At 36.4% G+C, this 23,255-nt stretch overlaps 2 protein-coding genes across 7 annotated transcripts in view; one reads left to right on the top strand and one right to left on the bottom strand.

The window, feature by feature from the left end:
* The window catches only part of SGTB (small glutamine rich tetratricopeptide repeat co-chaperone beta), a 36,338-nt gene extending 18,371 nt beyond the window's left edge, over window positions 1-17,967 (top strand). For all 3 annotated transcript variants that reach the window (XM_037150784.2, XM_037150783.2, XM_037150785.2), the window contains 6 exons: window positions 7,794-7,898; window positions 11,332-11,470; window positions 11,575-11,637; window positions 13,652-13,689; window positions 13,912-13,995; window positions 15,091-17,967. In XM_037150784.2, the coding sequence (XP_037006679.1) occupies window positions 7,794-7,898; window positions 11,332-11,470; window positions 11,575-11,637; window positions 13,652-13,689; window positions 13,912-13,995; window positions 15,091-15,202 (541 nt within the window). In that variant the 3' untranslated portion in view covers window positions 15,203-17,967. The remainder of the gene's footprint in view (window positions 1-7,793; window positions 7,899-11,331; window positions 11,471-11,574; window positions 11,638-13,651; window positions 13,690-13,911; window positions 13,996-15,090) is intronic.
* Window positions 17,968-18,045: 78 nt separating this feature from the next.
* Window positions 18,046-23,255, bottom strand: part of TRAPPC13 (trafficking protein particle complex subunit 13) — a 36,828-nt gene continuing 31,618 nt past the window's right edge. For 2 of the 4 annotated variants that reach the window (XM_037150779.2, XM_037150781.2), the window contains 2 exons: window positions 19,905-20,055; window positions 18,046-19,779 (listed from right to left, as the gene is read on the bottom strand). In XM_037150779.2, the coding sequence (XP_037006674.1) occupies window positions 19,672-19,779; window positions 19,905-20,055 (259 nt within the window). In that variant the 3' untranslated portion in view covers window positions 18,046-19,671. The remainder of the gene's footprint in view (window positions 19,780-19,904; window positions 20,056-23,255) is intronic. The other 2 variants (XM_037150780.2, XM_037150782.2) reach the window with 1 other exon arrangement.

The following is a 23,255-nucleotide window of genomic DNA, read 5'->3' as shown; positions in this document are numbered from 1 at the left end:
ATAAAGAGTATTATACACAATAGCTGTTACCATTATTGTCTGTGATTTGTTTTTTGCTTTGATCAGAATATGAAGAGAGATCCAAATTTACTGGGTTCCAAAGGTACTGAGTCAGTTGTCTTTCTCTGATATACTAGTCTGGTGGTAACCCTGTTAAAATAGAAGTCTGAGAGGACTTGTGAATTAATCTGGTATCATTTTCCTTCTTTTTTTTGCCTCTAACATTTTTATGAAAAATTTCAAAGCTGAAAGAAGTTTACAGTGAATTCTCATATATCCACACCTAGATTTTGTGATTGATATATTAGTATATTTGCTATAGCATATATTTATTCTCCTGTCTGTGCCTCTCTCTTCATTACTCCATCTATTTTTGATGCATTTGAAGGTACACTGCAGCCACGGGTACACTTCCCCCCTGAATACTTTAGCATGGACATCATTAACTGAGTTTAATAGTTAACCTTTTTTCTTCTGAGGTAAAATTTACGTGCAGTAAAATGCACACAGCTTAACTGTACTTTCACTGAGTTTTGATGGATGCACATACCAGTGTAACTCAACCCTTATCAAGATATTGAAAATTACTACCAGCCCAGAAAGTTCCATGTGTCCTCAGCTTCAGTTGCCTACAGCAATCACCAGAAGAAAGTGTTGTTTGTTTTTTTCCCACCACAGATTGGACTTGTTTCTTTTAGAATTTCCTATAATAGGAATCATTCCACACGTACTCTTTCCTGTGAGATTCTTTTGCTCAGCATAATGATTTTGAGATTCAGCCATGATGTTACATGTATCAGTGGTTCTTTTATAAATTGCTCAGGACTATTACGTTGTTTGAATGAACCATAGTTTGCATTTTCCTATTCACGGGCATCTAGGATGCTTTTAGTATTCCTTTGTGTGTGTTTTGTCCAGAATTTATTATTGTGTTATTTGTGGAAGACTTGGATCCACATGAAATTTTGGGCCATAATGGAACCCTACATTCTCTTTTTTCACAAATACAAAAATATTCTGTTCTAATAATCTAGCACAGGAAAATAGAAAATCCAAATAATTAGTGGAAAATAAATTCCCCAAGCTGTGGTTTTATGTTTGAATTTTATTCTCTGTAATCCGATGAATATACATAGTATTTTAATTTAGTATATGAAATCTGAAAATAAATACATTTAACAGTGCCAAAAATGTTATGACTAGATATAAATATGATCAGGAAATTGCTTATTTATAGAGCACAGTAAGCCATATATTTTGAACTATGAATATGGCAAATCTGAGTCTAAATGAATCATTTATTTTAATGAGATTAAGGGTCATCAATAGCCTTATGTCCATGTATTAAATGAGATTCTTGGCAATACCTGTGCTTGCTTTCCATTTCATTATTGTTAACTTGAAATCGATGATTGTGCTTCCTTTATATTTAAATAGCATCTTTTCCGCTGAGAGTTCAGTAATAGAGCGTGCAATTTAATATCAAATAATTAGAAGATCTAATTTGTATATTTAATACAAATATTGAATAAAGCTTTAGGATTATTTTAGACTGTAGTAGGTATAAATATTTCAGTAGCCTGTAGTCTTGCCAACTATCCCTTGCTGGTTTTTTTTCAGCCAGTTAGCCATCAGTAGTTGGAAACTCAGAATAGCAGATCTAAATCTTCTTTTTGATATTAATTTTTATAGTTTTATTACTAATCAAAATATTGACATACTAACCCAATAAAGTGAACCAAAATTTACTTTTATAGAAGTGACTTATGAGTTAGAAAATAATCAGATGACATATTTCTTAAGCATGAGTCTATCTAATCATTTATCTTCTATTTTGACCTTTTGAATCCTAATGACACTTTAGGTTCAGTTTGGATACCAGGAAAACCTGAGTTGTTTCCTTGAAACCTGTTTTTTATTTTTGCTTTTCTTCTTTACTCCCAGCACTTACCCTGATATGTAACATTTATGTAAGTTTATCATGTGTTCTTCCTTATCTTACATGCATACTTGTTTTATTTCTTCAGGTTAAAGATAGAGATCGGATCTTGTATCTGCTTGTATCTCCTATAGTATCTGGCACTGTGCTCTAGAGGAATTCAGCTAATTTTTTTGGATGCATGGAGGACTACAGAAGAAAGCAAAGAAATTTATAGTCATGTTGAAGTGACCACACACTTACATTAACACTTGTATACATAAAACAACAAATGATTGAGTATAGTTCTAAAACATTTCCAAGTACTTTTTAGTATGAAATGATATTCATATTAAACTAGCTAGTTTTCTGTGTCTTCTGCCCCTAAATAGTATTCTTATTTCTTTTGTACATCTTCATTGACAGGTACATCACTTTACCCCTAGTAGTCTCATGTTTCTGGGATGGAGGGTTAAAAGACTGAGGCAATAAGTGGGATTAAAGATACACAGGAAGGAGAGAGAGCATGGTGGAAACAATCCGTGGGGCAGGCCTCTCTGGTCCTGGGGAATTTCAGTTGGAGCTGGATTTGATGGACGGGTAGAACTCAGAGGAAGAGGGGAAGGCATTTTAGGTTACAGGGTATAGTTAAAAAGGCAAAATTAGGGATCGTCAGGGCATTGTGCCAAGGAACGCTAGTGACAGTGTGAGCTCTGAGAGAGATGGGAACAAAGACCACACACTGTTTTCCACTTTTTCTTTTACCTCCATAAACACCATGTATTTGTTAGGTTCACTGGAATTTGTACTCGGTTTGTTGAATTTGGCACTGAATCTCAGTTCTGCCACTTACTGGCTATGTGACCTTGAGCAGATGCTTAACCTCTTCGAGCCTCATTTCCTCAATTGTAAAATACAGATACTAGTAGTTGCAGGAGTAATAATACAAAATCCCTAGCATATTAAGCTTTCAATGTGTGCGTGTGGTTTTTTTTTTTTTTCCAGAAACAATGTAATTCCTAGTTGTAGGAACAGGTTTTTGCTAGAATTTATTTATGCATTATATATATAGCATGTTGTAAAAGCAGGTTTATGGTTGTGAGTATACAAAAGTTTATTCTTGTGTCATTTATTATTATATTATTTTCCACATGAACAATTGTAGACCTACTTTTGCCTCACCCTGTAGTATGAGAAATGTGAGGTGCCCCTGATTTTCTTCTGTCTTGTTTTCCATAAGAATAGAGCACAAGTAATATTCACACTCTTGCTCACAAGCTGAAAAAAGCAAGGCTGTCTGGAAACACGGTGACTTTAACTGTATTGTTCTGTTGGAATGTCATTAGTTCTGCCCTGATAACCAGACTGCAGGGGCAGGGAGAGCAGACCACATTGTTATTCAGTTCAGACACTGGCGTACTTGGCTTCATCTCACAAGAGACTCAAGTGTGGCCAGGTTTCGCTTCCCTTCTCCGGCCTCAGAGGTCCAGATCCTCTCCTCTTTCGTGAGCCACTCAAATCTGCTTTCATCCTAGCTTGCCCTCAGTGATCTAATGCTAAAGCTATCAAGATTGTAACAGTCATCCTCTTCCCTTCCTCCCACTCTTCTTTCTGGGTCTGATTCTCACTGCTTTATTCCTTGTGTCATTATCAGTATCTGAAGCCAGCGATCAGGGCCTCTTCCCGTTCTTCTTTTCCCTCCCAAATAGCTCCTTTGTGCCCTCCTCCTTTTCCAGTACTACTCCCTTACTCCAGGCTCCTAACCGTTGCTAAGCTAGTGGCTTCCAGTTTCTACTTGCACTCCCCACTCCGGTCTTGTGCCAAAAGGACCTTTCTAAAATGTGAAATTACTAATCTAATTCTTGCTTTCTGTTCACTGGTTGGAAATACCTTTGTGATTGGATTTAAGCTCCTCAGCATGATACCTAAGATCTTTTATAATCTAGGTTCTTTTTTAAAACTTTGTCTTTACTTTCCTTCCTACCCTGTTCCTCTTCTCTCTACTCTCTATGCACATTTAATGTGAAATTTACTGACTTTTAAAAAATACCGTGTTGGGGCATCTCTCCATGCTTTTATGTACTCCTTCCTCTGCCTAGAATATTTCTCACCTTATCTGATTGGTCAACTGCTAGTCCTCCTTCAAGACCCTGGTAGATGTTGCTTCTCTTGGGAAGATTTTCTCCATTTCTTCTGTCCCCAGCCTCCTGACCATGCCACTGTGCTCTTCCCCGCCATAGCCTATGGAGTGGTGCTGTCCAGTATGGTAGCTCCTAGCCACATGTGGCTGTTTAAATGTAAATTAGTAAAATGCCCTGGCTGGTATGGCTCAGTGGATTGAATACTGGCCTTCGAACCAAAGGGTCACCAGTTCAGTTCCCAGTCAGGGCACATACCTGGGTTGTAGGCCAGGTCCCCAGTTGGGGCGTGTGAGAAGCAGCTACATACTGAGGCTTCTCTCCCTCTCTTTCTTCCTGCCTTCTCCTCTCTAGAAATAAGTTTAAAAATCTTTAAAAAAATGTAACTTAGTAAAATGTCAATGTAAAATTAATAACATAAGAAAATAAAATAAAAATGCTCTAGCTGATTTCCAGTCCTCTTAGTCCTGTGGGGAGGTTATCACTGTATTGTATGGTGCAGGTAAGAACTTCCCTATTACTGAAATGCCATTAGGTGGCTCTGCACGGGGCTAACCTCGCCTTTCTCTGAATTGTCTCTTCTGTTGATACCTCCATTGTTGTATTTATTATACTATTTATTTATTTACATGACTGTTTCCCTATTTGACAGTGAAAGACCAGAGGACAGACGTGTTTTATTTATCTCTGTATATCTGGTTTTGAGTTCAGGATTTAGCACCCTATACATGAATTTTTAAAAATTCACCATTCAGTGTGTTATAATAAATTACCATAATTGTTCCCATACTTAAATTATACCATATTTGGCTAGTGGGAGCGGGGGTTCCTTTCAACTGACTATGTGCCCTTTTATATAACTTGTTTTCTAACATTTTCTTGCTTTCTGAGACAACAAGGTATTCCAGATTTGCACTGTATTTCCTCTGCTCTAGATGTGGGTTCCACAAGTAGCCCCTGCTCCTTTAATAGAGCATGGTATTTAGAAACCAAGAACTGATTGCAAGAGGTAATCATTGCTAAAGAAATGTTATTGCATCCAGGTTTTTTCACTGGACAGAGTGAGGAAACATGTTTTTTGAAAAGTCATCAATTTAGACTGTGACTGAGAAGTCACAGACAACTTCTCACATTTCAGTGTTGCAGAGATTTCCTTTACCTTCCCCCATTTTACATTTGCATCTCTCTTCTCTCAGAGCAAAAACCCAACATTATCAGCGTCTTCACTCATCAGCTCTATCCTTCGGTATCCCGCAGATGGTACTGCACCAATATTGTAACTCTAGTGTAAACTTCAGAATTTCCTTGCAATCATTTTTGCCATCAGAATACATCTCACTAAAAATATGTACTCAGAGTACTGTGCTTGAATGTTACGTGAATTTTTTTTAATATACATACAGTTAGGATCATTTGTTTCTATTTTATTCAATTTGACGTTTTTTTCATTCTTTCTGAAGTCTTATTCCCATTTTTATCCCATCTATTGCATTCCCACCGATCCTGTGTAGGATGAGAGACTTTTAATGTAGGTTTGACTTCTGAACCATGTAAATGCTTTCCTTAAAATTAAACTAAAAAGGAAGATCAATATATAATAACTCTGTCTTTACTAATGCTCTTTGCCTTATGTCCGATAGTTTCTACACCAGCTATCTTTTCCTTGCTTGGTTTTCAGTTTGCCTGATTGTTCTTTTCCGTTCCCTTTAAACTTCAAACCTATGTGTGATTATGTTTTAAGTAATATATTATGTATGAAATTTGAGAATCTGATGTTCATCTAGGCAACTTTGAGACTTATATGTTTGAATTGTTTTCTGCTATCTTATTTTTGGCTTTTTTTCCTTCTCTAGCTCTTTTCTTTGTCTTTTATTGTGTTATTTTTACTTCACTTTATTTCTAATTATTTGCAATTGACACATTCTATATCTCTTCTTTTAATGGTCATCCTTGTCATGCTGTTAGTTTGTGTTGAGTGTTCAAATAAACCTATACCTCTTTTTCACATGAACTTTCAAAACATGTTAGCTGAATTCAGTATTTTCAGATATCATTTTTTTAACTGAAGCAAAGACTTTATTTTTTTCAAGTTTTATAATCTTAGTTTAAGAAGTAAGGGTCTCAGTCATGCTATAAGAAGAAAGGCTGACAGAATATTGGACTCACAGCTGCCTTTCTTTATAGCCTCCCAGCTCTCCCCAGGAATTTAAGCACTATTGAGGCCAGGGATATCATTTTGATTACTGTTCCATCTATTGGATTGGCCAAAAAGTTTGTTTGGTATTTTTCTGTAAGATGGCTGTAGTAATGCTTAGTTGTCTTTCACTTCATTCAAAACCATTTTGCTAGATGGTATTGTGGTGTCATATCAGCATGCATTTAAAAAACCTTATCAAAATTGGTAAATTTGGGAGTAGCCATTGTAATAGTGAAGATGGGAGAAAATATGCAACATTTTCTGCATATTATGCTTTATTTCAAGAAAGGTCAAAACTCAGCTGAAATGCAAAAACATAAAAGATTTGTGCAGTGTATGAAGGTGTTATGACTGATTGGAAGTGTCAAAAATAGTTTGTGAAGTTTTGTGCTGGAGATTTCTCATTGGGCAATGCTCCACAGTTGGGTAGACCAATTGAAGTTGATTGTGATCAAATGGAAACATTAGTCGAGAACAATCAACATTATATAGTGGGAGAGAGCTGACACACTCAAAATATCCAAATCAATAAAATTATTGGTGAAAATGAAAAATGTGTCTTTTATTTTATGAGATACACTAAATGAACTTTTTGGCCACCCCAATATTATGCCTAGAAAAGTGTCTGCTTTTGCTAGCCCTCAAGAGATGTATTAGTTGAATGAATAAAGTAGAAACATTCAGTCTGGAGAAGAATGGGTGGGGTGGCAGTGGGATGCAGGACAGGAGACATTTGGAACTTCTCAGTTTGAACGATTTGCAGGCTGAACAGAAATTCTACGTGTTTATCATGGCCCTGCGGATTGAAGTCAGCACTGCAGCAGGGAGAGAGAGATCGGTCTACTCTCGGGATTGTGTGGAGGGATAGTAGGTGGCTTCATTATAATGTCAGGTCCCTGTTATTCTAGGGAGTTTGTTAAGGATAACTTGGAAGGGATTACATAGTTCTATTTTTTATTACATTTTTTTAATTTAGTTATTTTTCAAGTACAGTTTTCTGTGGGATTACATAGTTCTTAATTGCTCTGAGATTCTATGCTAAGTAGATGGAATATATTGCCATCCTTAATTTAAAGCCAAATTTAGGCACATGGTTGAATTGGGTTTTTCAATTTAGACTTGTCCAGCGATCTTAATGCTACTAGTAAAGTGATCATCTAACAGCACTACACTCTAGGTAGCCATTCCCAGCACTCACTCACTCTGTGTGCCCCCAGTAATCCCAAATGTCCTAGTGTTTTCAGTTTTCTGTTTGGGCAAATTAAAAAGGCAATAAATAGGAAGACTGGTCGTATGACTTACGTATTTTGTCTTTTCTATAGCAAAGTAAATAGTGAAAGGCAGCTTTCATATTTTCTCTGAATTTTATTTCTGAGTTTTCATTTGATCATAGAATTATCTTAAGACAGTTAGATTTAGATGTTTACTGAGAGTAATACACAAACTGGGACAAGGAGAACGTAGTTATCTTAGAATTGGAAAATCTAAATTAGTGCCTTGAAGGATGTGTACAATAAAAACTCTCTTCTCTTTCTCTTAGGGCTGCTGCTCAGAGTAAACTGGGTCACTACACAGATGCAATAAAGGATTGTGAAAAAGCAATAGCAATTGATTCAAAGTACAGCAAGGCCTATGGGAGAATGGGGTAAGTTCTGGGAGAATGTTCAAAGTAGTACCAAGTTGTATCAGATATTCTGTTCTTGATGGCTTGGTTTTGAATTTCCTGCTAAATATTGCACCCTCTCAACTAACAAGAAAATAAACATAACAATGAGGGAGGCAATGATTGCAGTTTCTGTGGCTTGGGAGGGTGATGGTTAGTTGTATGGTGAATAGTTGAAGAACAATTATAGCCATGAGTAGACTCACTTCATGTTCAAGACCACTGATCTCATGAGTACTCAGTATTTGGGCAGACAGTCCTACTATATACTTCCTTCTAAATTCACCTTACCACTTTCTCAGTGTATTGCTTCATACCTGTTCTCCAAATTTCCTCTAAACACTCCATGTGACTCTCTCATGATACTGCTTTATTCTTGAGAAAATATTAATAGGCGCAGTTAGAAGAAAAGCAGCTCATTTTCCTACTGCTAAATCCACTAATGTACCTGTATTTGTAGCTACTCAGACTGCCATTTTTCTTGTTAACATGGAAGGGTTCTTATTTAAGGCTGGTGCCTTCATTCATGCTTTAGATCTCATCCCTTTGAACCTTTTCTGGGACTTCACACTTGTAATCATCTGCTTTATCTTCTGCAACACCAGCTTTCCTGTTTCTAACAGTGATAATGATGTCATATGAAGAGGTTACAGAATCAACCATTAGAACCACCCTTGTACAGTTACATCATTTCTTAGTTCCTTTCTTTACAAAGCCCTTGATGGTGATCAGTACTTCCTGTCTCATCTTCCTTATCTCTCATTCTCTCTTGAACTCATTCTGATAGGGCAATTTGTCTATATCATTCAACTAAGAGCTCTATTCAAGGTCACCAGTAGTCTATATTTTGCTAGGGCCAAAGTTCAGATCTGTATTCTCACCCTACCCATCTTTTAGTATTTGGCATAATTCACCTATTTTTGAAATACTTCATAGTCTAGGCTTCTGTGACACCTCCCTTCCTGGTTTGCTTTCTACTTTCCTGGGTGCTCTTTTCCAGTCTGCTTTGCTGGTTCTTCCTTCTCTACCACCTCTAAGTAATGGTGCACTTTAGGGCTCTCTCCTCTCCTGTGCTGCTGCTGGCAGTCCATTCTCTCTTCCGATATCATCCTGTCCTATGCTTTCAATTTCCCTGTACAGTAGATACTATTCACAGATTCTGTATTTATGAATTCACCTCCTTGCTAAAAATTTTTGTAGACCTCAGCCGAGGTTATGTAAGGCAATGCTTTGCCTTTTTGTTTCAGCTCTCATGCTGTAAACCCATATCCTTTTTTCAGTACATTTAATGCTGTATTTTTTGCTTTTTGTTGTTGATTTCCCTGTTTACAGTGGATCCAAACATAAGCTGAAGTGCTGTCTAGTGCTTCTAAGTGCAAGAAGGCTATAACGTGCCTTACGAAATAAATACACAACAGGTATGTTTTGTTCAGGCATGAGTAAGTGCTTTTGGCTGTTAGCTCAATGCTAATGAATCAATTATATGTATTCCATAAGTTTCTTTAAGTAGAAACACATGTAAAGCAACATTATGTATTGATTAGTTGATGAGAATATTGTGACCTAAGAGCCTCACAAGAACCTAACCCTAGAGCAATTATTCAGCATTTGCTAAATCAATGTTTGGGGGACATTCTAGAACATAACTACTCTGAATAAGAAGAATCAATTCAGTATGTTGATGGATCTCTTAAGTTATTATATGTCTTAGGTTCTGAGTTCCATATCATATTCAACTTCTTTTCATCTCCATTTATATTTTTAATAGGTCTTTTAAATTTAACATGTCCTACACAGAACTCGCCCTTCCTTCTTAAATCTTTCCCATCTCAGTAAATGCTACCATCATTTACTTACCAGGTCTTGGGTCAAAAGCCTAGGAGTTGTCCTTCATTCTTACTATACCTCACACATCTAATCTATCAGTAAGTGCCATTAATTCTAGTTTCCACATACATATATCATGACTTCAAGCATTTATTACTATCTTGTTTATAACCCAGGTCCAAATGACCATCTCTTACCTAGGCTACTACAGCAGCTTCCTAACTGGTCCCTCTACCTCCACCCCGACTCTGCAGAGGAGCCAGAGCGTGCTTTCCAGAGCATAAATCCGGTATGTCACTCCGTTGCAACCAGAATAAAATCCAGACTCCAAAGCATGGTTCTGTGTTATCTGGTGCCTGATTCCTCTCTGACATCATCTCACTCCCAGTTTTCTGTGCTCCCTCCTCCTCAGCCTTTGTCCTGTTCCTGAGGCAAACCAGGCTTGCATCACTCCCAGGGCCTTGCGTTCACTGCTTCTTCTATGTACCGCGCTCCTCCCCTGATCTTCAGGTGTCTGCCTTCTTCTCATCACTTAGGTCTTGTCAGTGTGGCTGCCTTTGGGCAGCTCTCTTATTCATTCTCTTTAATATTACTTTCTTATTTGTCTACCCACTGCTTGTCTTACCCACGTAGAACAAAACTTCCTTAAACTCAGTAAGTACCTTTATTCATGGCAGAATCAAAATAGTGCCTGGTGCACATGAGGGTTTCAGTAAGTATTTAGTGACTGTTGATGAACTGAAGCCTTTGACAAAGTATTTTTCATGGTTGGCTGGTAGAAAACTAATTAGGGTCTGAGAGTTTTTCTGTGTTTAGGCACTGAATTTTATCTAGATTGAAGTCTGTGAGGTAAGTCAACCAAGACTTAAGAGTAATTTATTAAAGACAACCAGCAAACAAATAAAAACCTCAATCTTATCTCTCCATTTATGCCATTATTGTTTAGTTCTGAAGTAATTTTCCAAGAAATAAATTCTAACTGGGTGGTGGAAAACAAAAATTTAATACCTTGCTCTCTGACTGGGGTAATAATGCCTTAAGTTGTAAAGGATGCTAACTGAATCTGTTTAACAACTGACATGTCTTATCCAGGAGTACTCCACAGTCCGTTTTTATTTTTTATGGCAAATTAATATTTATTGTGACTCAATATCTCTGCTAGGAAGTGGGAAGAAAGTGAGACATTCTGAAGCACAAATCTAGTTCAGAGTCCTTAAAATGGTTTTAACATCATGGAGTTTATGACCACAAGATTGTTAGTTCACATGTTTGTGGATCTTAATCATTTATAAAGCAAATTACTTCACATATTAGGCTTAAAAATGGAAGGGTAGGTTAAGGTTCATTTCTAAGCATTAAGTGCACGGTTAACAAACGATAGCCAAAGTTGTCAGCAAGCAGAAGGGAGAGACTCCAGACTTCCAGTCTTGGAATTAAAAGGAATTTTAGTGATACTCCTGTGAACCACAGTATAATGAATACATTAAGTGTAATCTGGATTCTAACCGAATACCAAGACAGATGTTTGAGTACATTTGTGATATCCTGATATTCCTTAATCATATAACTTATACTTCATTCTTTTCAGACTAGCTCTCACTGCCATGAATAAATTTGAAGAAGCAGTTACAAGTTATCAAAAGGCATTAGATCTTGACCCCGAAAATGATTCCTATAAGTCAAACCTGAAAATAGCAGAACAGAAGTTAAGAGAGGTATCCAGTCCTGTAAGTTATTAATGCTGAACGAGTGAAATATTTCCTGTCATTCATAATTTGTTGTAATCAGATTATAGTGGTGAGAATAATTCTCAGATATAACTGTTTTACAGATAGGAACTGGACTGAGCTTTGACATGGCTAGCTTAATAAATAACCCAGCCTTCATTAGTATGGTGAGTATATCCTCTTTCCTGCTCTGCTGGCTCTGCTTCCATAGAGTAATATACGGGGTCTGGCAGAAGTGACACCTGCTTTAGTGTGGTTGGTAGGATAAGAGTATGGGTGCAATAATTTAGTTTGAATTTGAACATTTCACCTAAAATATCATTTGATGAGCTTGAGTGTGATATTGTTATGTTACAGAATTAGATCCTTTATGATTTTATAATAAAAAATCTTGTAATAAAAAAGGGGGCATTAGTTGTGCTGGACCCTGTAATCTTAGAATATTTTATAAACAAATAAGGGAACTTTTGTGGTGGTGGTGGTGGTAAGAGTGGTGATGTAACGCTGTGGTTGAGATTTTTAACCTGCCTGTGTACCTGTTTGTGAGAAAGCCAGGGATAGACTTTCGGAAACCACAGATTCCTTGAAATTGTATACAGAAATTCGTGTGCATATGGATATGTGCATTTTCCTAGGGAGCGAACCATATTTTTCAACAGATTGGCAAAGGGGTCCGCAGATGACAGAAGGTTAAAAAGCACCCTCTCGCATGAAGATGGCCCTAGGAAGATATCTAGGAACTGAGGTCTGAGAATTTGGGTTATTGTGGTTTCCTAAGCTCTCCTCTAGGCGGTGTCTGCTTCCTTTCTGTCTTAGGAGTTAATTGGACTTTTTAGTATAATTCATATGTATAGATGTCCATCCTCCAAACCAACAAAATTACCCACAGATGTTTTTGAAAACACACATGCTCTGGTTCGGTCTGTGGAAACTCTGAGTTAGTGGGTCAAGGATGTCACCTGAGCAGATAAAGCTCCTTGGGTGACTATGTGCTTCTGGCTCAGAACTATTCTGCCAGGTGCTAGGGCCTTGAAAGGCAAGTACCACTTCTTACTCCGCTTTGTTTCCTTCCAAAAAGTTCTGGCACCCACTAAATCTTCAGCTGAATTGAAATGTACAGATGGCTCATTACTAGTGAGACAAAGAAGTATTTTTGAACAACTGGTAGTGTGCAGCAATTGGTAGTTTAAAATTGTCAGTTGAAGTCTTTGTAGACAGTAGTTAATTTTTTAATCACTGACCCTAAATGAGATGTTGAGAAAGCCACCACTTGCTTTTATTACCAGAGAAATAATTGTTTGACTGATTTGCAAGTGATTCAGTAACAAGGTCTTGAGTCTCAGGATTGAGGCCAAATTTAAGTTGGTCTTGCTACCTAAATACCAACAAGTATATTTTTCTCTGTAGGTTTTATGACATTTTTTATTATCATTACCTTTTTCCAGGCCTCAGGTTACACTACAGTAGCAGGATGTGAAAACGGATTTAGTTTCCAATGCAGCTTAGCTCTCAAGATGCTTGATGTGAGGGGTGAGACTACCATGTAGGAAGTACATTAACATATTGTGTGACACTTCACAAAGGGTCCAGTAGGTAGATTAAAAGAGAGTTTTAAGGGACAGCTGTTGGAGTTACTATTGTCTATAAATATTTAGGCTAAATTTAAATTTTACATGAATATTGTTGACTACCAATTTAAGGCAAATATGTTTATGTTTTCAAAATGGAAAGTTTTAAAAGTGTACATGTGTACAAATGCAGTTCCCTTCCCACTTAGGCATGGCAAAAACTGAAACTACTGAGCCCCATGAAACCAGGTCACATCTCTTAAGAGTACTCTTTTGGAATAGACTCTCTGGAATGGCAGAGATTCCTTGTACTTTCAAAGTTTCTATTTCTCCACTTGGCCATATATATGTCTGATCAATAGTAATAAGTATACTGCTATCAATATCCTTAGTTTATCATGTTGTTTTGAGTCTATCCTTACAATGTATTTTAAATCCCATTTTTTCTACTACCTCTTTTCTATATTCTCATTTACTTCACATAGCACTAAAACTCTACAGAATGTTAGTACACATACGGTTTAGCTTTCATTCCTGTTTTTTTTTAAGAATCTTTGTTAAAGATCCCTAAATATTACTACCTTTAATGGGAGATGCCGTTTTTCAATTCCAGGCAGCAAGTTTAATGCAGAATCCTCAAGTTCAACAGCTGTAAGTATATAGAGAGAGCATATTACATTTTCCCCTTTCCACCTGCCAGTTCCTAATTTGAGCACATCAGCTCTAAAACGATAAAACTATCCTGACTGCCAGTCGATTGGCACTTAAAGTCACATACATTTAGCCTCACCTTCTACATTATGCAGGTATATTTCACTTACTTTTCCTCGGCCAGTATCCTGCTCATTAATAAGACTGTATTGCCTACTCTAGAATGTCAGGAATGATGACAAATGCCATTGGGGGACCTGCTGCTGGAGTTGGGGGCCTAACTGACCTGTCTAGCCTCATCCAAGCGTAAGTGTTACTTAAAATGGAAACAGTAAAAAAATGTGTTTGCTTTATGGTATGTAGTTAAAACAGAAATAGTAAAAAAAAAAAGTATTTTATGTTTTGTAGTTTGTATCTAAAGTGAGGGGGCCAGGGCTTTCTTGTTTAATTTGTATCACTTATTGTTAGTATCAGTGGTCTCACTAGTTGCTAAATTAAAAAGGAGTTCTGAAGTTGGGATTTTCAGACCGAAGGGTAGGAATCCAGATTGGGATTCAAGAAAAACTTTTTCAGCAGATTTGAATAGCTACTCGAGGATGGAGAGTGAAATCAAGTAGCTAATTAAAGTATGCATTAATTTAGGTACATGTGTATATTTAAAAATCTTTTATTACATATACCAGTGTTTAAACAGTTTAGGAAGCAGTTTTATTCAAGCTTCCCAGTGTGTGTCATCACTAAAGGAACTCCTTGCATCATCTCATTACCTTCACTTCCAACCAAGGCGCTTAAGATACGCTGCTTTTTCAATCTGTGTGATGCTGTCACGAAAAATTTTATCTGAAGCCACAAGCATCATTTGGTGTTTGTGATCATGACCATGTAACCCCATGTGCAATATTGCATCTTTAGAGTGATCTTTAAGTGGCATGATTCTAGCGGTTTGTAACATTCACAATTGAGGGTCATAAATCAGGCATTTGTACTAAATTTCTTTGCCCTTTAAAAAATCTGTTCTGTTCAGTGACTTCTATATAAATCTCCAAATGGGTATGACATCTGTCATAGGGGAGAAGACTTCACTACAAGAGCAAATACCTTGCATTATGTTTGAGCATAGACAATCAAAGTATATACTTTGGAGCCCTTTGTTTATTCATGGTTGAGTACTAAAGGGGGTGGGTTTCACTCAATTCGGAAACTTTTTAGCTTCTTTTTAGGGTGTTTCATTTCTCAGTAAGGACAATGCCCTGTAATAATGCTATATGAAGGCATCAGTAAACTTGCAGGTCCTTTTTTAGAAGTTCCCTTTGGGTAGTACCACATCCTTTGCAGTCCTTTTTTATGGGTATTGTGTAACGGAATTCCCTAATGCATACCACCCTGTCTCTTTACTTCCAGAGGACAGCAGTTTGCTCAACAGATACAGCAACAGAATCCTGAACTTATAGAGCAACTAAGAAATCACATCCGTAGCAGATCATTCAGCGGCAGCACTGAAGACCATTCCTGACTTGACCAGGGACTCTAGGATGCAAACGGTTATGGCTCTGAAATGTTTGCGGTAGATAGTGCCCCCAAAACAAATATACCTAACAGAATAAATCTGCCTAGATAATAGGTTTATAAGAGTTGAACATAATGACTCCTTCTTAAACAAATGGTCAGTAGCCTTGTTAGGGGCCAGTACAGCACCAGACAGGGTTCCATTTTCAAATCTTCATCATCGTATTTGTATATTAGACTTAATAGCAGAGTATATTTATTGACCAGAAAGGCCATTTATTAGTGAGGCCTTTGGCTCCAAATTCCCTTTAGCAAACTATTTAAAAGGGAAGGTCACCAAAAGGAAAGGTTTCTCATGCTGGGTTAGGAGAAATGTAGTTGCCAGTGAACAGCATGTCTGGACAGGAGAAGTTTGTTATCTAGGTTTAGTCTTGATAGTGTTATCAGTAATGAATATATATCATAGGGGCCAGTATTATCTTTGATGCTGCTTGTTCTAATAGGCAGCAGAAAATCTTAAGAGCTGGTAGAAAGCAGAATTCGGTGGAAGGATTGTTGTTTTGAAAAGAAAGAATAGATGCTGTGAATGTATAGAAAGTGAAGGTAGGTAGGATGCTCAGGTTTTTGCATAGTTCTTAATTAATCTTGCCCGCAGTTTGGTAATTATAACATTAGCATGGCCAATTAGGCCAAGTACATAATAAAATACATTTAGATATCCCTAATGGTATTGGTTAGGTCAGTTGCATAACTATTCAAATTTAACTAGCACAACTTCCCTGGTGGTGACCTTACCATGGAAACTCTCAAATATACCTACATTTAAATAAGCCAATGACTTGGCTCTTAAGGATTTTCTAAGTGGTGTTTGATTATGTGCTCATTACCAACAATTTTTTAAAAACTCAAGTAATTCTTTGATGCATTACAAAAACCATCTATCATTAACAAGGCTTGTTCATGTGCTCCTCTGCTGTGCTTCGTTTAGCATGTTGCTTTTATGCTTAACTTACTTTGATGCAACTTCAACTAACAGGGGACTTAAACTATTATATCGAAGTTAGAACATAGTAGTGGAGAGAAGTGGCACTGTTAGGTATTAGTGGCATGGCTCTAACCATAGTGATGGACAAGACTGTTGTAACTGGAATTTTTTGCTTTGTTAATTATGAAATAGGTAACGCTGGGCAGACATGTAATGATTTCACAAGTGCTATGAGAGAAAATGGAAAAAGTAATATTAAGCTAGTAATACCGATAATGATCAGGGCCTTATTATAACTATTTTCAAAAGACTCAGAAGACTACCTGCTATCTTTACATTTAAAAGCCAACTTTTCCTTTGTGAGACCAGTCAGTGGTTCTGTAATTTCACTGTAAGAGTCACTTGGCTTTTGAAGTTGAAAATGCAGGTTCAGGACCACACTTTCAACTTTTATTAAGTAAATCCTTTAATAAGACCCAGGAAGCACTGTTTTAAATAGACCAGCAAATACCTAAGCCCCCTGGACTTAGGCTAAAACAAAGACCTCGCTGAACCTCTAGTTCTGTCCAAAGAAGAGCAGGACTTAAGTCTTAGCATCTCTGAATTAAATCTCTATATTCCATCTAAACCAACTTAATTTTTCATAAATTGGGCTCCTAGTGTTCAAGTGTTTTACAGAATGAAGTACTAATTACATGAAAGTGATGACGTTGATGAAAAGAGCAAAGATGACCCTTAAAAATCAGTCTCTCTTGCCCAATGTTAAGAAAAAGTTTTTAGCATAAATGTCTTGAGTGCATTGAAAATGTGTTCAGACTGAGAAATTGGTAAGCCTCTAGCTCACTGATTAGGAAAAGAGAGAAAATATAAATTAACAGTATCAGAAGTGAAGGAGGGGATATCAATGCAGACCCTGCAGACATTAAAAGGATCATCAAAAAATACTAGAGCCAACTCTAGGTCCATATATTCAACAATATTAACTTAAATAAAACAGACAAATTCCCTGTAAGATACAAAGTACTACAGCTCACTGAAGAAACAGATATCCTCCAGAAAAGAAAGCCACATATAGTCCCAAACTATTTCAATGGGGACTTCTACCAAAATAAATTAAGGGAGAATATTAATCTATACAATCTGACATGAAAATAGAAGGAAATGCTTCACAACGCATTTTATATACCTATTTCTCTGATACCAAAATAAGACAAAGACATAAGCAAGCCCTTAAAAACAATGTCTTGATTTGCTAATATCTGTAGTATAGGTATCCACTTTTTATACATATTCAGTTGAAGTCTGCCCACTCACCTAGATTTCATTCAATTCTAGCCATTTTTGCTCAAGTACTTTTGTCACTTTGGAATCACTGCATTTCAAAATAGTTTTGTGTCATTGGATTGTGCTAGCTACTTGCGAAATTGTAAGAAGTACCCCAAATATTATTCTTGTCAAAAATGGGGCATTAAAGTAAACTTTATATATTCTACTTAGGAATGACCAACTTCCACTAGCCACATTTCATTGTAGTAGCTGAAGTTATTATGATGCTATGTAAACTTAAAATGTCTTTTTTATGCAAACAACATTATCATTTAATGTACCACATTGTTTGTATAATTTTTGTACGTATTGTTTAAACGAATCCTTTCTAAGGTGAGATTATCTAACCTTAATTTGAAGAATGAACAATGTGTGTCTAGATTATTGCTTATAAAAAGAGACTCTGTAATTAAATCAAATTATATAGCAGATTCCAAGTGACCATTATATGTTACTTTTAAAATTTGAAACAGAGTGAAACAGAAGGTTCAGTTATGAGAAGATGCTCGAGAAATGATGGGAGTATCCAGTACAGTGGCTATAAATCTTATCATTTAATCAATACTATTCATTGGAAGACAGAGGTTTTATACTGCTTGCACTTTATTTTGCAAAGACATTTCATTAATTATTACTCCAAATCTTACTCTGAATATAGCTTTCATTTTGGACCAATTTGTCATGGCAATAAATAATTATGCACTTGAAAAAAACCCAATTTTTGTATTTGACTTAATGTACTTTTATATGTAAGCAGTTATACATACATCTTTATATTTCAACTTACCAAAATAAGTTTTTATTTAACAGGATAATCCTTTTCTTTCTTAACAAAATATTGAAACTTTTATTATATGCATGTTGCAAAGTTGTTTACAATCTTAACTGTTTCACTGTTCATGGCGTAAGTATGATTACATGCAGCTATACAAAGTTTTATAATATTAGTACATGATTTAGAACTCAAAATCAAGTATCAGAAACTGAAAATTTTAAAAGATACCTCTGAAAATAAGTGGTTTATTTTTTAATGGGAAAAACAGGTCTTTTGGACTTAGAAAAATATCAGGCTTCTTAGTTAAAAGTTAACAGAGTAATCAACAATCTAAGAAATAAAACCGATTCTGATCTGCTGTTAGTAACTGAAACAGACGTGCAGATTTGTATGTACACACAAACACAGATACACACCAATAAAATAACTTTGAAAACAAGTGGAAAAATTCATACTATGTTAGCAAATATAATGTTACTTAAGGATCATCCCACTTTAACAACTTTTTCTGTTGATTGGGGAGCTAAAAAAAAAAACCGGGGTTAACTGAAATATTTCTAAATAAAGTATTATAAGAATTCTCAGGATTTAAGGAACAGCTCTATCTTCTAGATCAAGGTGGGCAAACCACAGCCTGCAGGCCAGTTGCCTGTTTTTGTAATGTGCTCGTTTTGCCTACTGGCTTATCGGGCACTGCAACAGCAGGGTGGAGTATTTTCACTAGGAACCACATGGCCTGCAAAACCTAAAGTATTTAGTATCAGGCCCTCTACATAGTAAACATTTTGCTAACGCCTGTTCTCGATGCTTGCTAAGGACAAATGGACTCAAATATATTGAGTTTATTATTTTTTTAATTTTTAAAAAATCCTCACCTGAGAACATTTTTTCATTGCTTCTAGAGAGAGAGGAAGAGAAGGAGAGAGGAACATGGGTGTGAGAGAGAAAAGCATTGACTGGCTGCCTCCAATACACGCCTGGAGGGGGGATCATCTGCGCCCTGTCCCTTGACCTGGAATCGAACCCACAACCCAGGAACATGCTCTGACTGGGAATCAAACCCTCAACTTTTCCATTAGGGGACAATGCTCCAACCAACTGAGCCACACTGGCCAGAGCAAGGATAGAGTTTTTGCAGAACAAAGCCCAATGGTCATTTAAATGAAACAAATAGGATATATGTGAAAATGTATAAATGTTCCTTTAAAATAATACAAAATAAAATCAGTAGGTGGTTTTTTCAAAACAAACATTTAATATTTTAACTATTTTACAGGAAAGAAATTTAACATATACTTATTTTTACTGTTGACTTGATCATTTTACAAAGGTGACTAAAATATAGAAAGTTCTGTGAAACTGAATGAAAAGCATAACATTGGGAATTTCTTCAGCTTTCCACTTTAGTGGCCGAAGATACCACACAGACTTGTGCGATGTCATCATATTCATATGTTCTCTTTAAAAACGTGTCTGTTAGTCTTAAGCCGGAGACACTCTATTGAGAGAAAGATATAGGCCTAAGTTTTCATTCAATGGTCATTACTAAAGAAAATATGGATACACTACATGACTATGGGTTAATAGCCCCCAAATACTGAAATTACTGAACACAGAACATACCTGCAGACCCTGTACTGAAGACAGCAGAGTAAGGGCGAGACAGAGAGAGGAACTGGGATGTAGCTTTCCAAGCTGTCTTCCTGAAATGCCACACCAGTGGATGGAATTGGTGTTGCACATCTCCAAAACCAGGTCCATAGTCCTCTCACTGCTGGGGAAATCAGAGACGGGAATAAATCTTGTTCCTTTCACAAGAGGGATGGGATAGTCTTGCATTACTGCAAGTGAATGTTTTCTGGGTGTCTGGGAGGATTAAAAATCAGAAACAAAAAATACATTGTTTTTTAAAAACTTTAATTTATTGGGGTGGCATTGGTTAATAAAATTATGTAGGTTTTGGGTGCACAATTCTATAAAACATCAGTATATTGCATTGTGTGTTCACCACCCCAAGTCAAGTCTCCTTCCATCACTATTTACCACCCTTATACCTTCCTCTACCTCCTTCCATCCCCCTTCCCTCTGGTTATCACCATACTGTTGTCTGTGTCTGTGTTTTTTTTAATCCCTTCACCTTTGTCACCTAGCTCCACATCACCTTCCCTCTGACAGCTGTCAGTCTGTTCTCTACGAGTCTGTTCCTATTTTGTTAGTCTATTTTGTTCCATGTGTGAGTGAAATTATATGATAACTTGGCTTTCTCTAACTGGCTTATTCCACTTAGCATAATACTCTCCAGGTCCATCCATGCTGTCACAAAAGGTAAGATTTCCTTTTTTATGGTTGAGTAGTATATCTATAAAGAACTCATAAAATATCAAAAAATCCAATTAAATAGTGGGCAAAGAACCTGAATAAACATTTCTCTAAGGAGAACATACAGAGGGCCAATAGATGTATGAAAAGATGCTCAACGTCACTAATCATCAGAGACATGCAAATTAAAACCATTATGAGTTATCACTTCACACCTGTCAGAATGGATCATTATCGAATCAACAAACAGTAAGTGTTGGGGAGAATGTGGAGAAAGGGAGAAAGGGAACCCTCATGCCTACTGGTGGGAATGCAGCTGGTGTGGAAAGCAGACTGGAGTTCACTCAAAAAATTAAATATGGAACTGCATTATAACCAGGTGATTCCACTTCTGAGGATATACCTTAGGAAACCTGAAACATTAATTCAAAAGAATATATGCACCCATATGTTTACTGCAGTGTTATTTTAAATATTTCATTTTTGTTTCACTCAAGATACAATCAGGAAAATAAAAAATGGCATCTTCAAGGGTGAAGAGGGGCACTAAGACTAATTTGCCTGTCTGGGTGTTGGCCTTGTGGTCCTATTATTGAACCCTTGGCTCCCTTCCACTGATCTGTTAAGGCTTTGTCATTTCTCTGAGACTTCCAGACAGTTGTGTCTAATCTTGTTGCTATGTGTCTTACCTATTTTTCTGTTAGGTGCTCCACCGGAAAGAGAAAGCAAACGAGTCTGCCCCAGTGCTTTTCCTATTTAATCTATGTTTCTTTACCATGCAGATTATACAAAATATGACAGGATTTATAAGAAATATTTATAAGAAATACTTACTTAGGTTTGTTCTTTGTTAACACAAAAAGCCTGCTTCTGCTTATAATTGATGTTACCAGTTCAGCTTAAACATTTTAAAACAACTTTCAAAGTATGAATTCTTTAAAAAAAAAACCAAAACAATGGCTCATAATGAAAAATAGTCACCTGCTCTACCACCACTCATGACTTTAAAATATTCTACCTTTTTTCCCTCATAGTTCCATATTTTAAAATACTTAAATTTTAACTTACTGATTTTTAGACATAATGATTTAATGATAATTAACTGTTACATGTCTGTCTCCTAAACAAACACTTGAAATATCTACCAAGTGCCACAGACCAGGTTAAATGTAATACATGAATTTTCTCACTTAATTTCACAAAAATCCAGTAAGTATGTTTTATGTGTCCATGTGTATATTTTGGGGAGTGTGTAGGTGGGTAAATCCCATTTTTATAGATGAGAGAACTAAAGATCTAAGAAACAAGTGCTTTTTTAAAAAAACTAATTTGAATCACCATAAGTTAAAGTGAACACCAAAAAGAAACTGAATTAAAAAAAATGTTTGATGGCTCTTTTTCATTTGGTCTGTAACAGATCTGCTATACCTCCAAAAACTCAAAAGAAACTAGAATCCAAAAGCACACTGCCACGCACAGGGTGTCCGCCCAGTGTGTGGTGTCTGCTGAGTTGCTGACGTGGCAGGCACTGCCCTCACCACACTGGGTTAAGACACGGTCCCTTCCCTTGAATAATTCAGTCTAGTGAGGAAGAGACTAATAATTGTAGCAATATGAGTGTTACTAAAAGCTATGTTAAAATTTGCTCTGACAGAGAAATGGATGACTAACCGGGCATGGGAGGGTCTAGGTAACTTCATAATGGAAGTGGGTATTTTTGTAATTTTGAAGCATGACTATTTCTTTCCCCCTCTAAAAGTGTAAGGTTGAAATGGATATGGGTTTAAACAGGATTATACATTTAGACAGTGGGAGTTGGGATCCATCACTGCAATATTCTCAAAATGCCTCAAGTTAATAATATGTACCAAGTAGTAAATAACAGAAAGAGTAGCAAAAGTGATAGGACTGGGATTTAATCCTGTGTGTTTCTGTCTTGAAAGTTCTCTACTCTGCTTCCTATTAACTAAATAATACTCTTTCTGTATTATCAAAGTTCTGTTTTCCATTCTGTTGTTATCCCTTATATTAAATTGATAACCTATTTTTACTTTCTTAATACTAAAGGTATAGCCCCAGGTATAAATATGGCTCAGAAAAATCTACTTTACTATATTAAGTCTATATTGTATTATTCCATAAAAGCTTACTATCTCACACTTTAGTAATCTGAAGAGGGAGGGAAGTATAAACAATAGAAAGAAAATGGACTTTGAAGTCAAATACAGCCAGTTTAAATTCTGGCTCCTTTTTTCTAGATCTATGAGCTTAAATAAGTCACTTAGCCTCTGGGTTGGCTTTCTCTTGCACAGAATGTGGATAATACCTACCTCACAGGGTATACTGCATAAATGTAACCAAATACACCAACTGCCTAACTCAGTAGGACCTCAAATATGCAGCTCTCAGACAAAGAACTTGGCAGTAGTCAACATCAACATAAGAGAAGGCTTTATGTCAAGAGGAAACTCAAGAGAAGACAGCATATTTTAAAGATTTAAAAATTCTCTCTTAGGATTAAGAAGTACAAATTGGTAGTTAAAAAACAGTCATGGAATGTACAGTATAGTGTAGGGAACATAGTGAATAATATGGTAATAAACTATGTATGGTGCCAGGTGGGTACTGGAAGTATTGGGAAAAACACTTTGTAAA

The sequence above is a fragment of the Artibeus jamaicensis genome, unplaced genomic scaffold, assembly GCF_021234435.1.
Source record: "Artibeus jamaicensis isolate MK-2021 breed Jamaican fruit bat unplaced genomic scaffold, CSHL_Jam_final scaffold_369, whole genome shotgun sequence".
In the NCBI taxonomy this organism is placed as follows: Eukaryota; Metazoa; Chordata; class Mammalia; order Chiroptera; family Phyllostomidae; genus Artibeus; species Artibeus jamaicensis.
The sequence above is the reverse complement of the archived record's forward strand: the minus strand, read 5'-3'. Positions and strand labels throughout refer to the sequence as shown.